The 20,913-nt window shown below is 41.2% G+C and overlaps 1 protein-coding gene across 1 annotated transcript in view; it reads left to right on the plus strand.

Annotated features, from left to right (window-relative positions):
* Nucleotides 1-20,913, plus strand: part of Prp19 (pre-mRNA processing factor 19) — a 241,755-nt gene that overhangs the window by 87,855 nt on the left and 132,987 nt on the right. Inside the window, exons 6-7 of the mRNA XM_071665386.1 lie at nucleotides 10,103-10,225; nucleotides 18,076-18,171. Coding sequence (XP_071521487.1) covers nucleotides 10,103-10,225; nucleotides 18,076-18,171 — 219 coding nt within the window. The remainder of the gene's footprint in view (nucleotides 1-10,102; nucleotides 10,226-18,075; nucleotides 18,172-20,913) is intronic.

Consider the following 20,913-nt stretch of genomic DNA (forward strand, 5'->3'; position numbering starts at 1 on the left):
GCCTTCTCCAGATCCATAAATGCTACATACAAATCCATTTGCTTTTCTAAGTATTTCTCACATCCATTCTTCAAAGCAAACACCTGTTCCACACATCCTCTACCACTTCTGAAACCACACTGCTCTTCCCCAATCTGATGCTCTGTACATGCCTTCACCCTCTCAATCAATACCCTCCCTTATAATTTACCAGGAATACTCAACAAACTTATACCTCTGTAATTTGAGCACTCACTCTTATCCCCTTTGCCTATGTACAATGGCACTATGCACGCATTCTGCCAATCCTCAGGCACCTCACCATGAGTCATACATACATTAAATAACCTTACCAACCAGTCAACAATACAGTCACCCCCTTTTTTAATAAATTCCACTGCAATACCATCCAGACCTGCTGCCTTGCCGGCTTTCATCTTCCGCAAAGCTTTTACTACCTCTTCTCTGTTTACCAAATCATTTTCCCTAACCCTCTCACTTTGCACACCACCTCGACCAAAACACCCTATATCTGCCACTCTGTCACCAGACACATTCAACAAACCTTCAAAATACTCATTCCATCTCCTTCTCACATCACCGCTACTTGTTATCACCTCCCCATTTACGCCCTTCACTGAAGTTCCCATTTGCTCCCTTGTCTTACGCACCCTATTTACCTCCTTCCAGAACATCTTTTTATTCTCCCTAAAATTTACTGATAGTCTCTCACCCCAACTCTCATTTGCCCTTTTTTTCACCTCTTGCACCTTTCTCTTGACCTCCTGTCTCTTTCTTTTATACTTCTCCCACTCAATTGCATTTTTTCCCTGCAAAAATCGTCCAAATGCCTCTCTCTTCTCTTTCACTAATACTCTTACTTCTTCATCCCACCACTCACTACCCTTTCTAAACAGCCCACCTCCCACTCTTCTCATGCCACAAGCATCTTTTGCGCAATCCATCACTGATTCCCTAAATACATCCCATTCCTCCCCGACTCCCCTTATATATATATATATATATATATATATATATATATATATATATATATATGTATATATATATGTATATTATCCCTGGGGATAGGGGTGAAAGAATACTTCCCACGTATTCCTCGCGTGTCGTAGAAAGCGACTAGAGGGGACGGGAGCGGGGGGCCGGAAATCCTCCCCTCCTTGTATTAACTTTCTAAAATGGGAAACAGAAGAAGGAGTCACGCGGGGAGTGCTCATCCTCCTCGAAGGCTCAGAGTGGGGTGCCTAAATGTGTGTGGATGTAACCAAGATGTGAAAAAAGGAGAGATAGGTAGTATGTTTGAGGAAAGGAACCTGGATGTTTTGGCTCTGAGTGAAACGAAGCTCAAGGGTAAAGGGGAAGAGTGGTTTGGAAATGTCTGGGGAGTGAAGTCAGGGGTTAGTGAGAGGACAAGAGCAAGGGAAGGAGTAGCAATACTCCTGAAACAGGAGTTGTGGGAGTATGTGATAGAATGTAAGAAAGTAAATTCTCGATTAATGTGGGTAAAATTGAAAGTTGATGGAGAGAGGTGGGTGATTATTGGTGCATATGCACCTGGGCATGAGAAGAAAGATCATGAGAGGCAAGTGTTTTGGGAGCAGCTAAATGAGTGTGTTAGCGGTTTTGATGCACGAGACCGGGTTATAGTGATGGGTGATTTGAATGCAAAGGTGAGTAATGTGGCAGTTGAGGGAATAATTGGTATGCATGGGGTGTACAGTGTTGTAAATGGAAATGGTGAAGAGCTTGTAGATTTATGTGCTGAAAAAGGACTGATGATTGGGAATACCTGGTTTAAAAAGCGGGATATACATAAGTATACTTATGTAAGTAGGAGAGATGGCCAGAGAGCGTTATTGGATTACGTGTTAATTGACAGGCGTGCGAAAGAGAGACTTTTGGATGTTAATGTGCTGAGAGGTGCAACTGGAGGGATGTCTGATCATTATCTTGTGGAGGCTAAGGTGAAGATTAGTATGGGTTTTCAGAAAAGAGGAGTGAATGTTGGGGTGAAGAAGGTGGTGAGAGTAAGTGAGCTTGGGAAGGAGACCTGTGTGGGGAAGTACCAGGAGAGACTGTGTACAGAATGGAAAAAGGTGAGAACAATGGATATATATATATATATATATATATATATTTTTTTTTTTATACTTTGTCGCTGTCTCCCGCGTTTGCGAGGTAGCGCAAGGAAACAGACGAAAGAAATGGCCCAACCCCCCCCCCCATACACATGTATATACATACGTCCACACACGCAAATATACATACCTACACAGCTTTCCATGGTTTACCCCAGACACTTCACATGCCCCGACTCAATCCATTGACAGCACGTCAACCCCGGTATATCACATCGCTCCAATTCACTCTATTCCTTGCCCTCCTTTCACCCTCCTGCATGTTCAGGCCCCGATCACACAAAATCTTTTTCACTCCATCTTTCCACCTCCAATTTGGTCTCCCTCTTCTCCTCGTTCCCTCCACCTCCGACACATATATCCTCTTGGTCAATCTTTCCTCACTCATTCTCTCCATGTGCCCAAACCACTTCAAAACACCCTCTTCTGCTCTCTCAACCACGCTCTTTTTATTTCCACACATCTCTCTTACCCTTACGTTACTCACTCGATCAAACCACCTCACACCACACATTGTCCTCAAACATCTCATTTCCAGCACATCCATCCTCCTGCCCACAACTCTATCCATAGCCCACGCCTCGCAACCATACAACATTGTTGGAACCACTATTCCTTCAAACATACCCATTTTTGCTTTCCGAGATAATGTTCTCGACTTCCACACATTCTTCAAGGCCCCCAGAATTTTCGCCCCCTCCCCCACCCTATGATCCACTTCCGCTTCCATGGTTCCATCCGCTGCCAGATCCACTCCTAGATATCTAAAACACTTCACTTCCTCCAGTTTTTCTCCATTCAAACTCACCTCCCAATTGACTTGACCCTCAACCCTACTGTACCTAATAACCTTGCTCTTATTCACATTTACTCTTAACTTTCTTCTTCCACACACTTTACCAAACTCAGTCACCAGCTTCTGCAGTTTCTCACATGAATCAGCCACCAGCGCTGTATCATCAGCGAACAACAACTGACTCACTTCCCAAGCTCTCTCATCCCCAACAGACTTCATACTTGCCCCCCTTTCCAAAACTCTTGCATTTACCTCCCTAACAACCCCATCCATAAACAAATTAAACAACCATGGAGACATCACACACCCCTGCCGCAAACCTACATTCACTGAGAACCAATCACTTTCCTCTCTTCCTACACGTACACATGCCTTACATCCTCGATAAAAACTTTTCACTGCTTCTAACAACTTTCCTCCCACACCATATATTCTTAATACCTTCCACAGAGCATCTCTATCAACTCTATCATATGCCTTCTCCAGATCCATAAATGCTACATACAAATCCATTTGCTTTTCTAAGTATTTCTCACATCCATTCTTCAAAGCAAACACCTGTTCCACACATCCTCTACCACTTCTGAAACCACACTGCTCTTCCCCAATCTGATGCTCTGTACATGCCTTCACCCTCTCAATCAATACCCTCCCTTATAATTTACCAGGAATACTCAACAAACTTATACCTCTGTAATTTGAGCACTCACTCTTATCCCCTTTGCCTATGTACAATGGCACTATGCACGCATTCTGCCAATCCTCAGGCACCTCACCATGAGTCATACATACATTAAATAACCTTACCAACCAGTCAATAATACAGTCACCCCCTTTTTTAATAAATTCCACTGCAATACCATCCAAACCTGCTGCCTTGCCGGCTCTCATCTTCCGCAAAGCTTTTACTACCTCTTCTCTGTTTACCAAATCATTTTCCCTAACCCTCTCACTTTGCACACCACCTCGACCAAAACACCCTATATCTGCCACTCTATCATCAAACACATTCAACAAACCTTCAAAATACTCACTCCATCTCCTTCTCACATCACCACTACTTGTTATCACCTCCCCATTTGCTCCCTTGTCTTACGCACTTTATTTACCTCCTTCCAGAACATCTTTTTATTTTCCCTAAAATTTAATGATACTCTCTCACCCCAACTCTGTGTGTGTGTGTGTGTATGCATTAGAAACTCTCATTGACATCACACAACTGTGCCACGCACCCACAAGTATACTGAACCTTTTGATTAATTCTTCATCCACTTTCACATATGTATTTGCCCCTCTCTAATGATAAAGCTTTCATACCATCTAATAGTTGTCTTCCTTTCCCATTTATTTTATAGCGCAAGGAAACAGATGAAAGAATGGCCTAACCCACCCACATTCACATGTATATACATACACGTCCACACACGCATATATACATACCTATACATCTCAGTGTATACATATATATATACACACACAGACATATACATATATACACAAGTACATAATTCATACTGTCTGCCCTTATTCATTCCCATCGCCACTCTGCTACACATGAAATGACAACCCTCCCTAAATGTGTGTGAGGTAGCACTAAGAAAAGACATCAAAGGCCACATTCATTCACACTCAGTCTCTAGCTGTCATGTATAATGCACCAAAAACAAAGCTCCCTTTCCACATCCAGACCCAACACAACTTTCCATGGTTTACCCCAAATGCTTCACATACCCTGGTTCAATCCATTGACAGCATGTTGACCCCGATATGCCACATCATTCCAATTCACTCTATTCCTTGCACACCTTTCACCCTCCTGCATGTTCAGGCCCCAATCACTCAAAATCTTTTTCACTCCATCTTTCCACCTCCAATTTGGTCTCCCACTTCCCCTCGTTCCCTCCACCTCTGACACATAAAGCCTCTTGGTCAATCTCTCCTCACTCTTTCTCTCCATGTGACCAAACCATTTCAAAACATGCTCTTCTGCTCTCTCAACCACACTCTTTTTATTACCACACATCTCTCTTACCCTTTCATTACTTACTCATTCAAACCACCTAACATCACATATTGTCCTCAAACATCTCATTTCCAACGCATCCACCCTCCTCCACACAACACTATCTATAGCCCACGCCTCGCAACCATATAACATTGTTGGAACCACTATTCCTTCAAACATACCGATTTTTGCTTTCCAAGATAACGCTTTTGCCTTCCACACATTTTTCAATGCTCTCAGAACTTGCGCCGCCTCCCCCACCCTATGACTCACTTCCACCTCCATGGCTCCATCCGCTGTCAAATCCACTCCCAGATATTTAAAACACTTCTCTTCCTCCAGTTTTTCTTCATTCAAACATACCTCCCAGTTGACTTGTCCCTCAACCTTACTGTACCTAATAACCTTGCTCGTATTCACTTTTACTCTTAGCTTTCTTCTTTCACACCCTTTACCACACTCAGTCACCAGTTTCTGCAGTTTCTCACATGAATCAGCCACCAGCGCTGTATCATCAGCGAACAACAACTGACTCACTTCCCAAGCTCTCTCATTCACAACAGACTGCATACTTGCCCCTCTCTCCAAAACTCTTGCATTCGCCTCCTTAACAACCCCATTCATAAATAAATTAAACAACCATGGAGACATCATGCACCCCTGCCACCAGCCGACATTCACTGAGAACCAATCACTTTCTTCTCTTCCTACTCATACACATGTCTTACATCCTCGATAAAAACTTTTCACTGCTTCTAACAACTTGCTTCCCACACCATATATTCTTTATACCTTCCACAAAGCATCTCTATCAACTCTATCATATACCTTCTATCATATACCTTCTCCAGATCCATAATTGCTACATACAAATCCATTTGCTTTTCTAAGTATTTCTCATATACATTCTTCAAAGCAAACACCTGATCCACACATCCTCTACCACTTCTGAAACCACACTGCTCTTCCCCAATCTGATGCTCTGTACATGCCATCAATATCTCAATCAATATCCTTCCATATAATCTCCCAGGAATACTCAACAAACTTTTTTTTATTTTTATTTTTTTTTTTTATTATACTTTGTCGCTGTCTCCCACGTTTGCGAGGTAGCAAACTTATAACTCTGTAATTTGAGCAATCACCTTTATCCCCTTAGCCTTTGTACAATGGCACTATGCAAGCATTCCGCCAATCTTCAGGCACCTCACCATGAGTCATACATACATTAAATAACCTTACCAACCAGTCAGCAACACAATCACCCCCTTTTATGATAAATTCCACTGCAATGCCATCCAAACCCGCTGCCTTGCCAGCTTTCATCTTCCGCAAAGCTTTTACTACCTCTTCTCTGTTTACCAAATCATTCTCCTTAACTCTATCACTTTGCGCACCACCTCGACCGAAACACCCTATATTTGCCACTCTATCATTAAACACATTCAACAAACCTTCAAAATACTCACTCCATCTCTTTCTCACATCACCACTACTTGTTATCACCTCCCCATTAACCCCTTCACTGACGTTCCCATTTGTTCCCTTGTCTTACGCACTTTATTTACCTCCTTTCGAAAACACCTTTTTTATTTTATTTATTTATTATTTATTTTGCTTTGTCGTGCCTTTCTCTTGACCTCCTGCCTTTTTCTTTTATACATCTCCCACTCATTTGCATTATTTCCCTGCAAAAATATCCAAATGCCTCTCTCTTCTCTTTCACTAATAATCTTACATCTTCATCCCACCACTCACTACCCTTTCTAATCTGCCCACCTCCCACGCTTCTCATGCCAAAAACATCTTTTGCATAAGCCATCACTGCTTCCCTAAACACTTCCCCTTCCAACCCCCACTCCCCTTACCTCCTTTGTTCTCACCTTTTTCCATTCTGTACTCAGTCTCTCCTGGTACTTCCTCACACAAGTCTCCTTCCCAAACTCACTTACTCTCACCATTCTCTTTACCCCAACATTCTCTCTTGTTTTCTGAAAACCTCTAGAAATCTTCACCTTTGCTTCCACAAGATAATGATCAGACATCCCTCCAGTTGCACCTCTCAGCACATTAACATCCAAAATTCTCTCTTTCGCATGCCTATCAATTAACACATAATCCAATAACACTCTCTGGCCATCTCTCCTTCTTATATACGTATACTTATGTATATCTCTCTTTTGAAACCAGGTATTCCCAATCACCAGTCCTTTACAGCGCACAAATCTACAAGCTCTTCACCATTTCCATTTACAACACTGAACACCCTATGTACACCAATTATTCCCTCAACTGCCTCATTACTCACCTTTGCATTCAAATCATCCATCACTATAACCTGGTCTCGTGCATCAAAACTAACACACTCACTTAGCTGCTCCCAAAACACATGCCTCTCATGATTTTTCTTCTCATGGCCAGGTGCATATGCACCAATAATCACCCATCCCTCTCCGTCCACTTCAGTTTTACCCATATTAATCTAGAATTTACTTTCTTACACTCTACCACATACTCCCACCACTCCTGTTTCAGGAGTAGTGCTACTCCTTCCCTTGCTCTTGTCCTCTCACGAACCCCTGACTTTACTCCCAAGACATTCCCAAGCCACTCTTCCCCTTTACCCTTGAGCTTCCTTTCACTCAGAGCCAGAACATCCAGGTTTCTTTCCTCAGACATACTACCTATCTCTCCTTTTTTCTCATCTTGGTTACATCCACACACATTTAGACACCCCAATCTGAGCCTTCGAGAAGGATGAGCACTTTCCGCGTGTCTCCTTCTGTTTCCCCTTTTCGAAAGTTAAAATACAAGGAGGGGAGGGTTTCTACCCCCCTTGCTCCCATCTCCTCTAGTCGCCTTCTACGACACATGAGGAATGCATTGGAAGTATTCTTTCTCTCCTGTCCCCATATATCTTAAAAGCATCCCATAAAGCATTCCATTTGACTGTGTCATCTGCTTTCCTCAGATTCATAAAAACTTCATACAACTTCTTACCTTCCACTTGATACTTTCCCATAGTCATTCTTACTATTAAAATCTGATTCTTACATTCCTTACCTTTCCATAAACCCCTTGCTCATCGGTTATTCTGCATTCAGTCATGTCCATCACTCTATCAATGAACATTCTTGCTTGCATTTTTCCCAATTTACTTAACTGCCTTATTCCTCAATGTTGCTACATACATCCTTAGCACCTTTTCCTTTGAATGAAGGAGCAATGATAACTCACCCAATCCTCAAGGACAACCTTCTGTTTCCTTGTTAAGTTACATATCAAATGCATCTACTCTACCACACTTACTCCTCTGTACTTCAGCATTTCAGCCATAATTCCATCTACTCCAGTTGCCTTTCCTACCTTCAGCCTTACATTCCTTATCTTTTGATAAACTCCTTGCTCATCGGTTATTCTGCATTCAGTCATGTCCATCACTCTATCAATGAACATTCTTGCTTGCATTTTTCCCAATTTACTTAACTGCCTTATTCCTCAATATTGCTACATACATCCTTAGCACCTTTTCCTTTGAATAAAGGAGCAATAATAATTCACCCAGTCCTCAAGGACAACCTTCTGTTTCCTTGTTAAGTTACATATCAAATGCATCTACTCTACCACACTTACTCCTCTGTACTTCAGCATTTCAGCCATAATTCCATCCTCTCCAGTTGCCTTTCCTACCTTCAGCCTCGTGATAGCCCATTCTACTTCCCCTTTTGCTACAGGCCCTTACACTTGTATCCTCTTACTTCTATCTTCCATGCCCATGTATGTAACAGCTGCTGTCTCACCTCACACATTCAATAGTTCTACAAAATACTCCTTTTGTCTTCCTTTCACTTCCTCCTTTTGCTTCTGCAAATACCCATCCCTTCTTCTCACAGTAACTTTCCCATTCTTGCATCCACCTCTTTCCTGTTACACCCCCATCCAGTATATTTTCTTATTTTCCTTTGACTTTTCACTCAACTTTCTTCCAGAATCTTCATCTACTCTCTCTTTGTTTTCTTGTCAGCTTCTTAAAATTTCACTGACTCATCTTATAATTTTCCTTCCTCTTATTCTGAACTTTCAGTGGTACATTCATTTTGAGCAATCTGTCATATGCCTTTTCTACTCTTCTGATCTCTTCTGTCCATCTTGCATTTCCTTTTTCATACCATTATGTCATGACCCTGTATCCACCTTCTAATTCTGCCACCTTTAATCTTCTTTTTCTCTACATTTAAAACCATTCACACAAAAGTCCATCCCTACATTTACTGCACTTCCATCTAAACTTTCAGTCACCGCCTTTTCATACTCTTTCATGCATTCTTTGTGGTTCATCTTCTTGCTTACCAACACTTTTACCTCTTCATTCTTCATTTCACCAAACCATCACTTCTCCCTGATTCTCACCTCAACAAGAACCATGAAATGGTCAGTCTTCAAAGAATCCTCTCAGAACTTTAATGTCTAGCACGGCCTTTTTCAATTTTTCATCCACTGCCACATGATCAGTTAAACCCTTTTTCTTTTCTCGTCCATTGCTTTTCATCCATTTATACCTGTGGACCATCTTGTTTTGAAAAAGGGCGTTTGCAAGAAAATACTCCTCCCAGTACAGACATCCACAAGATAACTCTGTCTTTCATTCTCATTTACTCCAGGGATTTCCCATTTACCAATTATATTGCAGATTTCATCTCATCCCACCTTTGCATTCCTTATCTCCATTACAACTTCCTTTCTCTCCATCTCAAAACCATTTATACAGTCATTCAGATTTCTCTAAAAATACTTAATTTCTTCCAAAAATTAATAGTTAGCAGTTTTATGATTTCATTGGTGCCAGGCTTCTTCCACAAGGTTGGTAGACCAGACTTACTATATACCACAAAAGCTATATAAGATCTAAATATGATTAAGTTTTAGATGTTGGGGTCAGATGTGAATATCACGAGTTGACATTAAGAAGATACAAAAGTGTTTTTAAGAGGTTTAAGTGTTTTACAAACGCCTTGTCTTATTCGTATAGGTTTTGCTTACTTAGACACCTCATTATGTTTGATGAACATATGAAGCTTATTCTTGCATAATTTTGTGGGACATATCATCAGTACATTGTACTAACCTTTGCTCAATTTACACAAATTTTATTCTTTGATCTCACAGGGTTTACACAGTGCATCAGTACCTGGTATCTTGGCTGTTGATGTACATCAGAAAGACACTAGCAAGATTGTCACTGGTGGCAGTGATAAGAATGCAACTGTCTTCAATAAGGATACTGAACAGGTAAAGTTGTGTTGTCCAGTTTGTTGTACTCATTCCTTTCACTGCTCTATGCATCATATAGCATTTTATGTAATTCAGGCTGCATGCATCGTGTGATTATTTATTGGCTCCCGTCATCATTTGAAATTCCAGTCGATGTTTGCTTCCACCAATTACCCATGGATGTCACAAGCAGCCTACCACCACAACTGGTAGAAATATCATTCATCTTATTTATTGTCTCTATATGGCCAAACCATTTCATCTTTCACTGGTCGTTTTTCTTAATTGGACTGCACTTTCTGCCACATGCCACACTGTTGTTCCTTACATGATCAACCATCCTTTTACCATGTGTTGTGCTTAGGCATTTCATTCTCAGACATCCACCATTTTCCTCTGTTTTAAGCTCAGAGGCCAGGACTCACACCCATACAGCACTAATGTTACTACCATTAAGTATACCTATCTTTGTCCTCACAAACAGTGACATCTATATACACGTACACCTTGGGACATTTCTTTGCCACCTCGCCATTTGGTTCATTTCAGCTCCCATAGTCCCATTTACTGCTGTTTCCACAACCCAGGTATACATTTTCATCTGGCCTCCCCATTCAGACCCACAATCAAGCCAACTAGTCTTGCACCCTTGATATACCTCATCACCTTACTTTTATATGCATTGTCTCAACTTCCTCCATTCTCACTCTCTCCCAATCTCAATCTCAAACATCAGCTTCTGCAATTTCTCTCTGGACTCTGTTGCTATATCTGTGTCATCTACAAACAGCTACTGACTCACCTCCAAGACCCCCACCCAGCATAATGTAGACCCACTCCGATATCCAAGACTTGTGTGTACACTACTTTCGGGATATTCTACACAATAGGAACTGAAAAAAATTTGTAAATTCTAGCTGCATGAACTACATTTCATTAATTTGGAACTCTCCACCCTCTCATGTCTTTCCCAATAACTATGACCTGGCACATTTCAAAAGACAGGTTTTTCACTTTCCCAAAAATTCATAGATACTTTCCCTTGTCTTTCCTTTTTCCAATTCATAAGTCTCCATTTTTCAGTTAAGGCCCAGCCTTGATTTGGACTTTTGTCCAGGACTGGAGTCTTCAACATAAAAAAAAAGATACTGGTTTAGGAACCAAAAGCCTATATTAACACAGATGCCTCTCTCGGTACATTCACATCCAAGACCCTCTCTTTTGCATGCCTATCAAGTGGTACATAATCCAGAAATACCTGCTTAACCCCTTTCTTACTTCATATATACTTATATGGCTCCCCATTTTAAACTAGGTATTTCCATTTGCCTGCCCTTTTTCAAGGTGCTACTCCACAAGTTGTTCACCATTTCCATTCACCTTACTGAATACCCCATGCTCCCAGTTATACCCTCAACTGGTGACACGCTCAGCTGTTCCCAAAACACTTGCCACTCATACATACATTGAAGATCCTAACAAAGCAACCAGCAATACAGTCTCCCATTATCTTAGGAAATTCACCTGCTATACCATCCACTTCAGCCACCTTGCTATATATATTTCATCTTACACAGGGTTTTTACCACCTCTTCTGTTTTCACCAAACCAATTTTCCGACTCTGTTACTAATGCATACCTCTCTGACCCAAACCTTCTCTCTTCTTCCATGCTATTTTCAAACATATTAAACCAGGGGCACAGCTGGAAACCCTCCCCTTCTTGAATTTTAACTTTCTAAAAGGGGAAACAGAAGGAGTCACGTGGGGAGTGCTCATCCTCCTCGAAGGCTCAGATTGGGGTGTCTAAAAGTGTGTGGATGTAACCAAGATGAGAAAAAAGAAGAGATAGGTAGTTTGAGGAAAGGAACCTGGATGTTTTGGCTTTGAGTGAAATGAAGCTCAAGGGTAAAGGGGAAGAGTGTTTAGGGAGTGTCTTGAGAGTAAAGTAAGGGGTTAGCGAGAGGACAAGAGCAAGGGAAGGAGTAGCACTACTTCTGAAACAGGAGTGGTGGGAGTATGTGATAGAGTGTAAGAAAGTAAACTCTAGATTGATATGGGTAAAACTGAAAGTGGATGGAGAGAGATGGGTGATTATTGGTGCATATGCACCTGGGCATGAGAAGAAAGATCATGAGAGGCAAGTATTTTGGGAGCAGCTGAATGAGTGTGTTAGTAGTTTTGATGCACGAGACCTGGTTATAGTGATGGGTGATTTGAATGCAAAGGTGAGAATGTGGCAGTTGAGGGAAAAATTGGTGTACATGGGGTGTTCAGTGTTGTAAATGGAAATGTTGAAGAGCTTGTAGATTTATGTGCTGAGAAAGGACTGGTGATTGAGAATACCTGGTTTAAAAAGAGAGATATACATAAGTACATGTATGTAAGGAGGAGAGATGGCCAGAGAGCGTTATTGGGTTACGTGTTAATTGATAGGCATGTGAAAGAGAGACTCTTGGATGTTAATGTGCTGAGAGGTGCAACTGGAGGGATGTCTGATCGTTATCTTGTGGAGGCGAAGGTGAAGATTTGTAAAGGTTTTCAGAAAACTAGAGAGAATGTTGGGGTGACGAGAGTGGTGAGAGTAAGTGAGCTTGGGAAGGAGACTTGTGTGAGGAAGTAACAGGAGAGACTGAGTACAGAATGGAAAAAGGTGAGAACAAAGGAGGTAAGGGGAGTGGTGGAGGAATGGGATGTATTTAGGGAAACAGTGATGGCTTGCGCAAAAGATGCTTGTGGCATGAGAAGCGTGGGAGGTGGGCAGATTAGAAAGGTTAGTGAGTGGTGGGATGAAGAAGTAAGATTATTGGTGAAAGAGAAGACAGAGGCATTTGGACAATTTTTGCAGGGAAATAATGCAAATGAGTGGGAGATGTATAAAAGAAAGAGGCAGGAGTTCAAGAGAAAGGTGCAAGAGGTGAAAAAGAGGGCAAATGAGAGTTGTGGCGAGAGAGTATCATTAAATTTTAGAGAGAATAAAAAGATGTTTTGGAAGGAGGTAAATAAAGTGCGTAAAACAAGGGAACAAATGGGAACTTCTGTGAAGGGGGCTGATGGAGAGGAGATAACAAGTATTGGTGATGTGAGAAGGAGATTGAGTGAGTATTTTGAAGGTTTGTTGAATGTGTTTGAAGATAGAGTGGCAGATATAGGGTGTTTTGGTCGAGGTGGTGTGCAAAGTGAGAGGGCTAGGGAGAAGGATTTGGTAAACAGAGAAGAGGTAGTAAAAGCTTTGCGGAAGATGAAAGCCGGCAAGGCAGCAGGTTTGGATGGTATTGCAGTGGAATTTATTAAAAAAGGGGGTGACTGTATTGTTGACTGGTTGGTAAGGTTATTTAATGTATGTATGACTCATGGTGAGGTGCCTGTGGATTGGTGGAATACTTGCATAGTGCCATTGTACAAAGGCAAAGGGGATAAAAGTGAGTGTTCAAATTACAGAGGTATAAGTTTATTGAGTATTCCTGGTAAATTATATGGGAGGGTATTGATTGAGAGGGTGAAGGCATGTACAGAGCATCAGATTGGGGAAAAGCAGTGTGGTTTCAGAAGTGGTAGAGGATGTGTGGATCAGTTGTTTGCTTTGAAGAATGTATGTGAGATAGAAAAGCAAATGGATTTGTATGTAGCAAATATGGATCTGGTGAAGGCATATGATAGAGTTGATAGAGGTGCTCTGTGGAAGGTATTAAGAATATATGGTGTGGGAGGCAAGTTGTTAGAAGCAGTGAAAAGTTTTTATCGAGGATGTAAGGCATGTGTACGTGTAGAAAGAGAGGAAAGTGATTGGTTCTCAGTGAATGTAGGTTTGCGGCAGGGGTGTGTGATGTCTCCATGGTTGTTTAATTTGCTTATGGATGGGGTTGTTAGGGAGGTGAATGCAAGAGTTTTGGAAAGAGGGGCAAGTCTGCAGTCTGTTGTGGATGAAAGAGCTTGGGAAGTGAGTCAGTTGTTGTTCACTAATGATACAGCGCTGGTGGCTGATTCTTGTGAGAAACTGCAGAAGCTGGTGACTGAGTTTGGTAAAGTGTGTGAGAAGAAAGCTGAGAGTAAATGTGAATAAGAGCAAGGTTATTAGGTACAGTAGGGTTGAGGGACAAATCAATTGGGAGGTAAGTTTAAATGGAGAAAAACTGGAGAAAGTGAAGTGTTTTAGATATCTGGGAGTGGATCTGGCAGTGGATGGAACCATAGAAGCAGAAGTGAATAATAGGGTGGGGGAGGGGGCGAAAATTTTGGGAGCTTTGAAGAATGTGTGGAAATCGAGAACATTATCTCGGAAAGCAAAAATGGGTATGTTTGAAGGAATAGTGGTTCCAACAATGTTATATGGTTGCGAGGTGTGGGCTATAGATAGAGTTGTGCAGAGGAGGGTGGATGTGCTGAAATGAGATGTTTGAGGCCAATATGTGGTGTGAGGTGATTTGATCGAGTAAGTAATAATAGGGTGAGAGAGTTGTGTGGTAATAAAAAGAGTGTGGTTGAGAGAGCAGAAGAGGGTGTTTTGAAATGGTTTGGTCACATGTAGAGAATGAGTGAGGAAAGATTGACCAAGAGGATATATGTTTCAGAGGTGGAGGGAATGAGGAGAAGTGGGAGACCAAATTGGAGGTGGAAAGATGGAGTAAAAAAGATTTTGAGTGAATGGGGCCTGAAGATGCAGGAGGGTGAAAGGCGTGCAAGGAATAGAGTGAATTGGAACGATGTGGTATACCGGGGTTGACGTGATGTCAGTGGATTGAACCAGGGCATGTGAAGCGTCTGGGGTAAACCATGGAAAGTTCTCTGAGGCCTGGATGTGGAAAGGGAGCTGTGGTTTCGGTGCATTATTACATGACAGTTAGAGACTGAGTGTGAACGAATGTGGCCTTTGTTGTCTTTTCCTGGTGCTACCTCGCGCACATGAGGGGGGAGGGGGTTGTTATTTCATGTGAGGCGGGGTGGTGATGGGAATGAATAAAGGCAGACAGTATGAATTATGTACATGTGTATATATGTACATGTCTGTGTGTGTGTATATGCATATATATATATATATATATATATATATATATATATATATATATATATATATATATATTTTTTTTTTTATACCTCGTCGCTGTCTCCCGCGTTTGCGAGGTAGCGCAAGGAAACAGACGAAAGAAATGGCCCAACCCCCCCCATACACATGTACATACACACGTCCACACACGCAAATATACATACCTACACAGCTTTCCATGGTTTACCCCGGACGCTTCACATGCCTTGATTCAATCCACTGACAGCACGTCAACCCCTGTATACCACATCGCTCCAATATAAGAATATAGGGAGGTAAATGCAAGAGTTTTGGAATGAGGGGCAAGTATGAAGTCTGTTGGGGATGAGAGAGCTTGGGAAGTGAGTCAGTTGTTGTTCGCTGATGACACAGCGCTGGTGGCTGATTCATGTGTGAAACTGCAGAAGCTGGTGACTGAGTTTGGTAAAGTGTGTGGAAGAAGAAAGTTAAGAGTAAATGTGAATAAGAGCAAGGTTATTAGGTACAGTAGGGTTGAGGGTCAAGTCAATTGGGAGGTGAGTTTGAATGGAGAAAAACTGGAGGAAGTGAAGTGTTTTAGATATCTGGGAGTGGATCTGTCAGCGGATGGAACCATGGAAGCGGAAGTGGATCATAGGGTGGGGGAGGGGGCGAAAATTCTGGGGGCCTTGAAGAATGTGTGGAAGTCGAGAACATTATCTCGGAAAGCAAAATTAGGTATGTTTGAAGGAATAGTGGTTCCGACAATGTTGTATGGTTGCGAGGCGTGGGCTATGGATAGAGTTGTGCGCAGGAGGATGGATGTGCTGGAAATGAGATGTTTGAGGACAATGTGTGGTGTGAGGTGGTTTGATCGAGTGAGTAACGTAAGGGTAAGAGAGATGTGTGGAAATAAAAAGAGCATGGTTGAGAGAGCAGAAGAGGGTGTTTTGAAGTGGTTTGGGCACATGGAGAGGATGAGTGAGGAAAGATTGACCAAGAGGATATATGTGTCAGAGGTGGAGGGAACAAGGAGAAGAGGGAGACCAAATTGGAGGTGGAAAGATGGAGTGAAAAAGATTTTGTGTGATCGGGGCCTGAACATGCAGGAGGGTGAAAGGAGGGCAAGGAATAGAGTGAATTGGAGCGATGTGGTATACCGGGGTTGACGTGCTGTCAGTGGATTGAATCAGGGCATGTGAGGCGTCTGGGGTAAACCATGGAAAGCTGTGTAGGTATGTATATTTGCGTGTATGGACGTATGTATATACATGTGTATGGGGGGGGGGTTGGGCCATTTCTTTCGTCCGTTTCCTTGCGCTACCTCGCAAACGCAGGAGACAGCGACAAAGTATTAAAAAAAAAAAAAAAAAAAAATATATATATATATATATATATATATATATATATATATATATATATATATATATATTATCCCTGGGGATAGGGGAGAAAGAATACTTCCCACGTATTCCCTGCGTGTCGTAGAAGGCGACTAAAAGGGGAGGGAGCGGGTGGCTGGAAATCCTCCCCTCTCGTTTTTTTTTTTTTGATTTTCCAAAAGAAGGAACAGAGAAGGGGGCCAGGTGAGGATTTTCCCTCTAAGGCCCAGTCCTCTGTTCTTAACGCTACCTCGCAAACGCGGGAAATGGCGAATAGTATGAATATATATATATATATATATATATATATATATATATATATATATATATATATATATTATGTTCATATATATATATTATCCCTGGGGATAGGGGATTAAGAATACTTCCCACGTATTCCCTGCGTGTCGTAGAAGGCGACTAAAAGGGGAGGGAGCGGGGGGCTGGAAATCCTCCCCTCTCGTTTTTTTTTTTTTTTTTTTTCCAAAAGAAGGAACAGAGGGGGGCCAGGTGAGGATATTCCGAAAAAGGCCCAGTCCTCTGTTCTTAACGCTACCTCGCTAATGCGGGAAATGGCGAATAGTTTGAAAAAAAAAAAATATATATATATATATATATATATATATATATATATATATATATATATATATATATATATATATATATTTTATCCCTGGGGATAGGGGATTAAGAATACTTCCCACGTATTCCCTGCGTGTCGTAGAAGGCGACTAAAAGGGGAGGGAGCGGGGGGCTGGAAATCCTCCTCTCTCGTTTTTTTTTTTTTTTTTTTTTTTCCAAAAGAAGGAACAGAGGGGGCCAGTTGAGGATATTCCAAAAAAGGCCCAGTCCTCTGTTCTTAGCGCTACCTCGCTAACGCGGGAAATGGCGAATAGTTTAAAAGAAAAGAAAAAAGATATATATATATATGTATACGTTGAGATGTATAGGTATGTATATTTGCATGTGCAGATCTGTATGTATATACATGTGTATGTGGGTGGGTTGGGCCATTCTTTTGTCTGTTTCCTTGCGCTACCTCGCTAACATGGGAGACAGCGACAAAGCAAAATAGATAAATAAAATAGATAAATATATATATATATATATATATATATATATCGAGGTGGCGATGGGAATGAATAAAGGCAGACAGTGTGAATTGTGTGCATGGGTATATATGTATGTGTCTGTGTGTGTATATATATGTTTATTTGCGTGTGTGGACGTGTATGTATATACATGTGTATGGGGGTGGGTTGGGCCATTTCTTTCGTCTGTTTCCTTGTGCTACCTCGCAAACGCGGGAGACAACGACAAAGCAAAATAAATATATAAAATATGTATATACATGATTGGGTCATTGTTCATGTGTTTCCTGGTGCTACCTCACTGACACAGGAAATGACGATCAAGTGTAATAATGAAAAAAATAGTTATCAAAGATTTTTTTTAATATAAACATCAAGGTAATATTTCTTGCAGGTTGTTGCTATCCTGAAAGGTCACACAAAGAAGGTATCATGTGTGGTGTACCACCCAACAGAGGACACAATTATAACTGCATCACCCGATACTCAGGTTTGTTCCCAGATAAGGCCATTCCTTTTAGTTACACATGTCTTCTTACATTGTTTATCATATGCCATCATCAAAAGTGTACATAGATAATATTTCATTCTTTTTAGCTGTTGCCTAGAAGCAGCAAAGTAATATATTGATTGCACAAAGAGACTTGCACTTGTTTCAGGTATTTTGAATTGCTGTGATATGTCTAATTACCTTTCTATGTATATCTCTGAATCCTGTTCCCTCCATGAATTCCCATCAAGGGGGTGGCTATGGCAAAAGAGCTCCATTTATCTCTGTCGTAACTGTCTCCCTCACATATCCCATTCGTTGCATTCTTCCCCCATATCTTTCCCTCTAGTTCTTTTCTACTGTATTTCATGTCACGGGTAGTCTTGCTCTCCCACCAACCGCTTTAATCATACTATCATACAGTCTCCTTGTAAACTCCCCATCTGGCATTTTTTCCCACATGCCCAAACCACCTCAAAGTAGTACATTTCACCCAATCTGCCACTCCACAATTCAAATTCTTTGCATTCCCTGCTACACCACATCTCTTGTACACCCACTTATTACTTTCTTCATTCCATCTGCTCATACCAAATTCTCCTCTCGCATAGCTCCTTTCTACAGCATGAATTCTTAACCTTTGTGATATCCCTTTTCCATGTATCAGCTGTATAGGTCAGGTTGGAAGGACTGTGCTGCCTCTTAATTCTTTCTTCACTTCCATACTTACACCTCTTCCCTTCATTATTCTGTGAAGGGACCCAATGACTCTTCTACCCTGCACTGCTCTTTATCTTTCCTTCCATATCACCAAATATACTCAAGGTAGCTCCCAAACTTAAATTCTGTTACCTCTTCCAGTCTTTCTCCCCACATATTTTTTAAAACAGTTTAGTACACTTTCATGTCTCACTCTATAGGGCTTTGTTAAATCTGTACTTTTACTCCATTTGCTTTAAAACACCTTTACTTTTACTTACATTTACCTTCAGTTGCCTATACCTGCGCACATCATAAATCACACCTACAACTTTATGTAGCTTGAAAATATGCCACAAAAGGATGGCTGTTATTTTTGTTTATTTTAGAAATAGCCTAAGAGTTATTGTATTCCCAGACAGATGATTCTTGCAGAAATGCAGAACCTCCAAACACACCAGTTAGTTATTACCTTCTTGTGCTTTATGGGGAGGGAGTTTTTACACTTGTGGGGTCCCATCTGTTGAACATTCTTAACTATTATACAGCCTGTTAAGTATATGTATGCTCTCTGCATTAGCCATGTCCTCAGTCATTCTTTTCCATTTACTCGCTACTCTTATACTATAAAAGTATTTCCTAACATCCTTCATAACAAGCCCCTTATTTTATTTCATGTGATGCTTTCTTGTTGATCTACTTCAACATCTCTTGAAAAACTGTTCGCTGTCCACATTGTCAATCTCTTCTAAGGTGGGGAAATTGAAAACCTCCAGCCTTTCCCTGTAACTTAGCCCTCGTAATTCTGGTAACATCTTTGTTGCCTTCCGCTGGACCTTCTCTGTGAGCTCTGTGCTTCTTTAAGTTTAGTGACCAAAAATGGGAAGCATATTTCTAGTTTTGGCCTTATGTAGGCTGAATAGCTTCTTGAATAGTTCCATGTCTGTACTCTTGAAATCTTTTCTGATACTTACCAAAAGACATTTTGCCTCTAACTGTTCTCTTAGTATAGGACTCTGGCAACAGGTTGGGGATGATGTCAACTCCTAAGACTTTCACACACAGAATCCTGTTGCTTATTTCCAGCTAGATAATAATAATTTTGATGCTGTCCTTCACTTTATCCCATCCTCATTGCTTTATATATGCTTGAGTTGAATTTCATCAACCACATTTTAGACCAATGTTGGAGTCTGTTTAGAGCTCCTTTTAAGTTCATGCATTATTCCCTGCTTTTCACATCTCTCATGAGTTTTGCATCAACTGCAAACAAATTCAGGTAGGATTCCATACCTTCTGGCATTTCATTGACAGATTAAGAACATTGGATCCAAAACCAAACCATGTGGCATTCAGATGGTTACCTCAACCCATTAGGAAAAGGCTCCTATAATATGCCTCCTTTGTTCTCTCCCACTGTGAGTCTTCTGTCCATCATAGAAGTGTCCCTCTCTTATTCCTGCCTAGCACAACTTTTTAATCAGCCTCCCATGAGGTAAGTGTCAAGTGCTTTCTAGTACTTGAAATACAGACAGTCTTCCCTTTTGCCCAGGATGAACTCACTCTCTCATATAAGTCAGAGCAGTTAGGTGCACATGACCTCCTTTATCCAAAACCATGCTGTCTCACCTAGGAAATTTCTCTGTCTGTTCTGTCAGTCAGTATCTCTGATGCCTGTTCCTTCTGGGAACTCATATCATGGGGGTAGCCACAGCAAAAGTCTCCACTCAACCCTATCCTTACATGCCTCCCTTGCATACCCCATTCATGTCCATAGAAAGTCATTCACTAGCTCTCTGATAATCTACACCCATTGTTGAGACTGGTCTGTTCACTTCCCATTCTATCTCCTTTCATCTAAACAGGTATGACATTTGCCCTTTAGCTTTCCATTGGCATTTTGTTTTTCTCTGGTGACATCTTGAACGGTACTTTGAGTGGTTTATCTTATATGTCTACACATCTTTAGCACATGAGGTGAAATTTCATCTGTACCTTGAGTCCTGTATAGGTCAAGTCCTTTTAGTATTCTGTTAGTATCTC

This window comes from Panulirus ornatus, chromosome 10, assembly GCF_036320965.1.
Source record: "Panulirus ornatus isolate Po-2019 chromosome 10, ASM3632096v1, whole genome shotgun sequence".
NCBI lineage: Eukaryota > Metazoa > Arthropoda > Malacostraca > Decapoda > Palinuridae > Panulirus > Panulirus ornatus.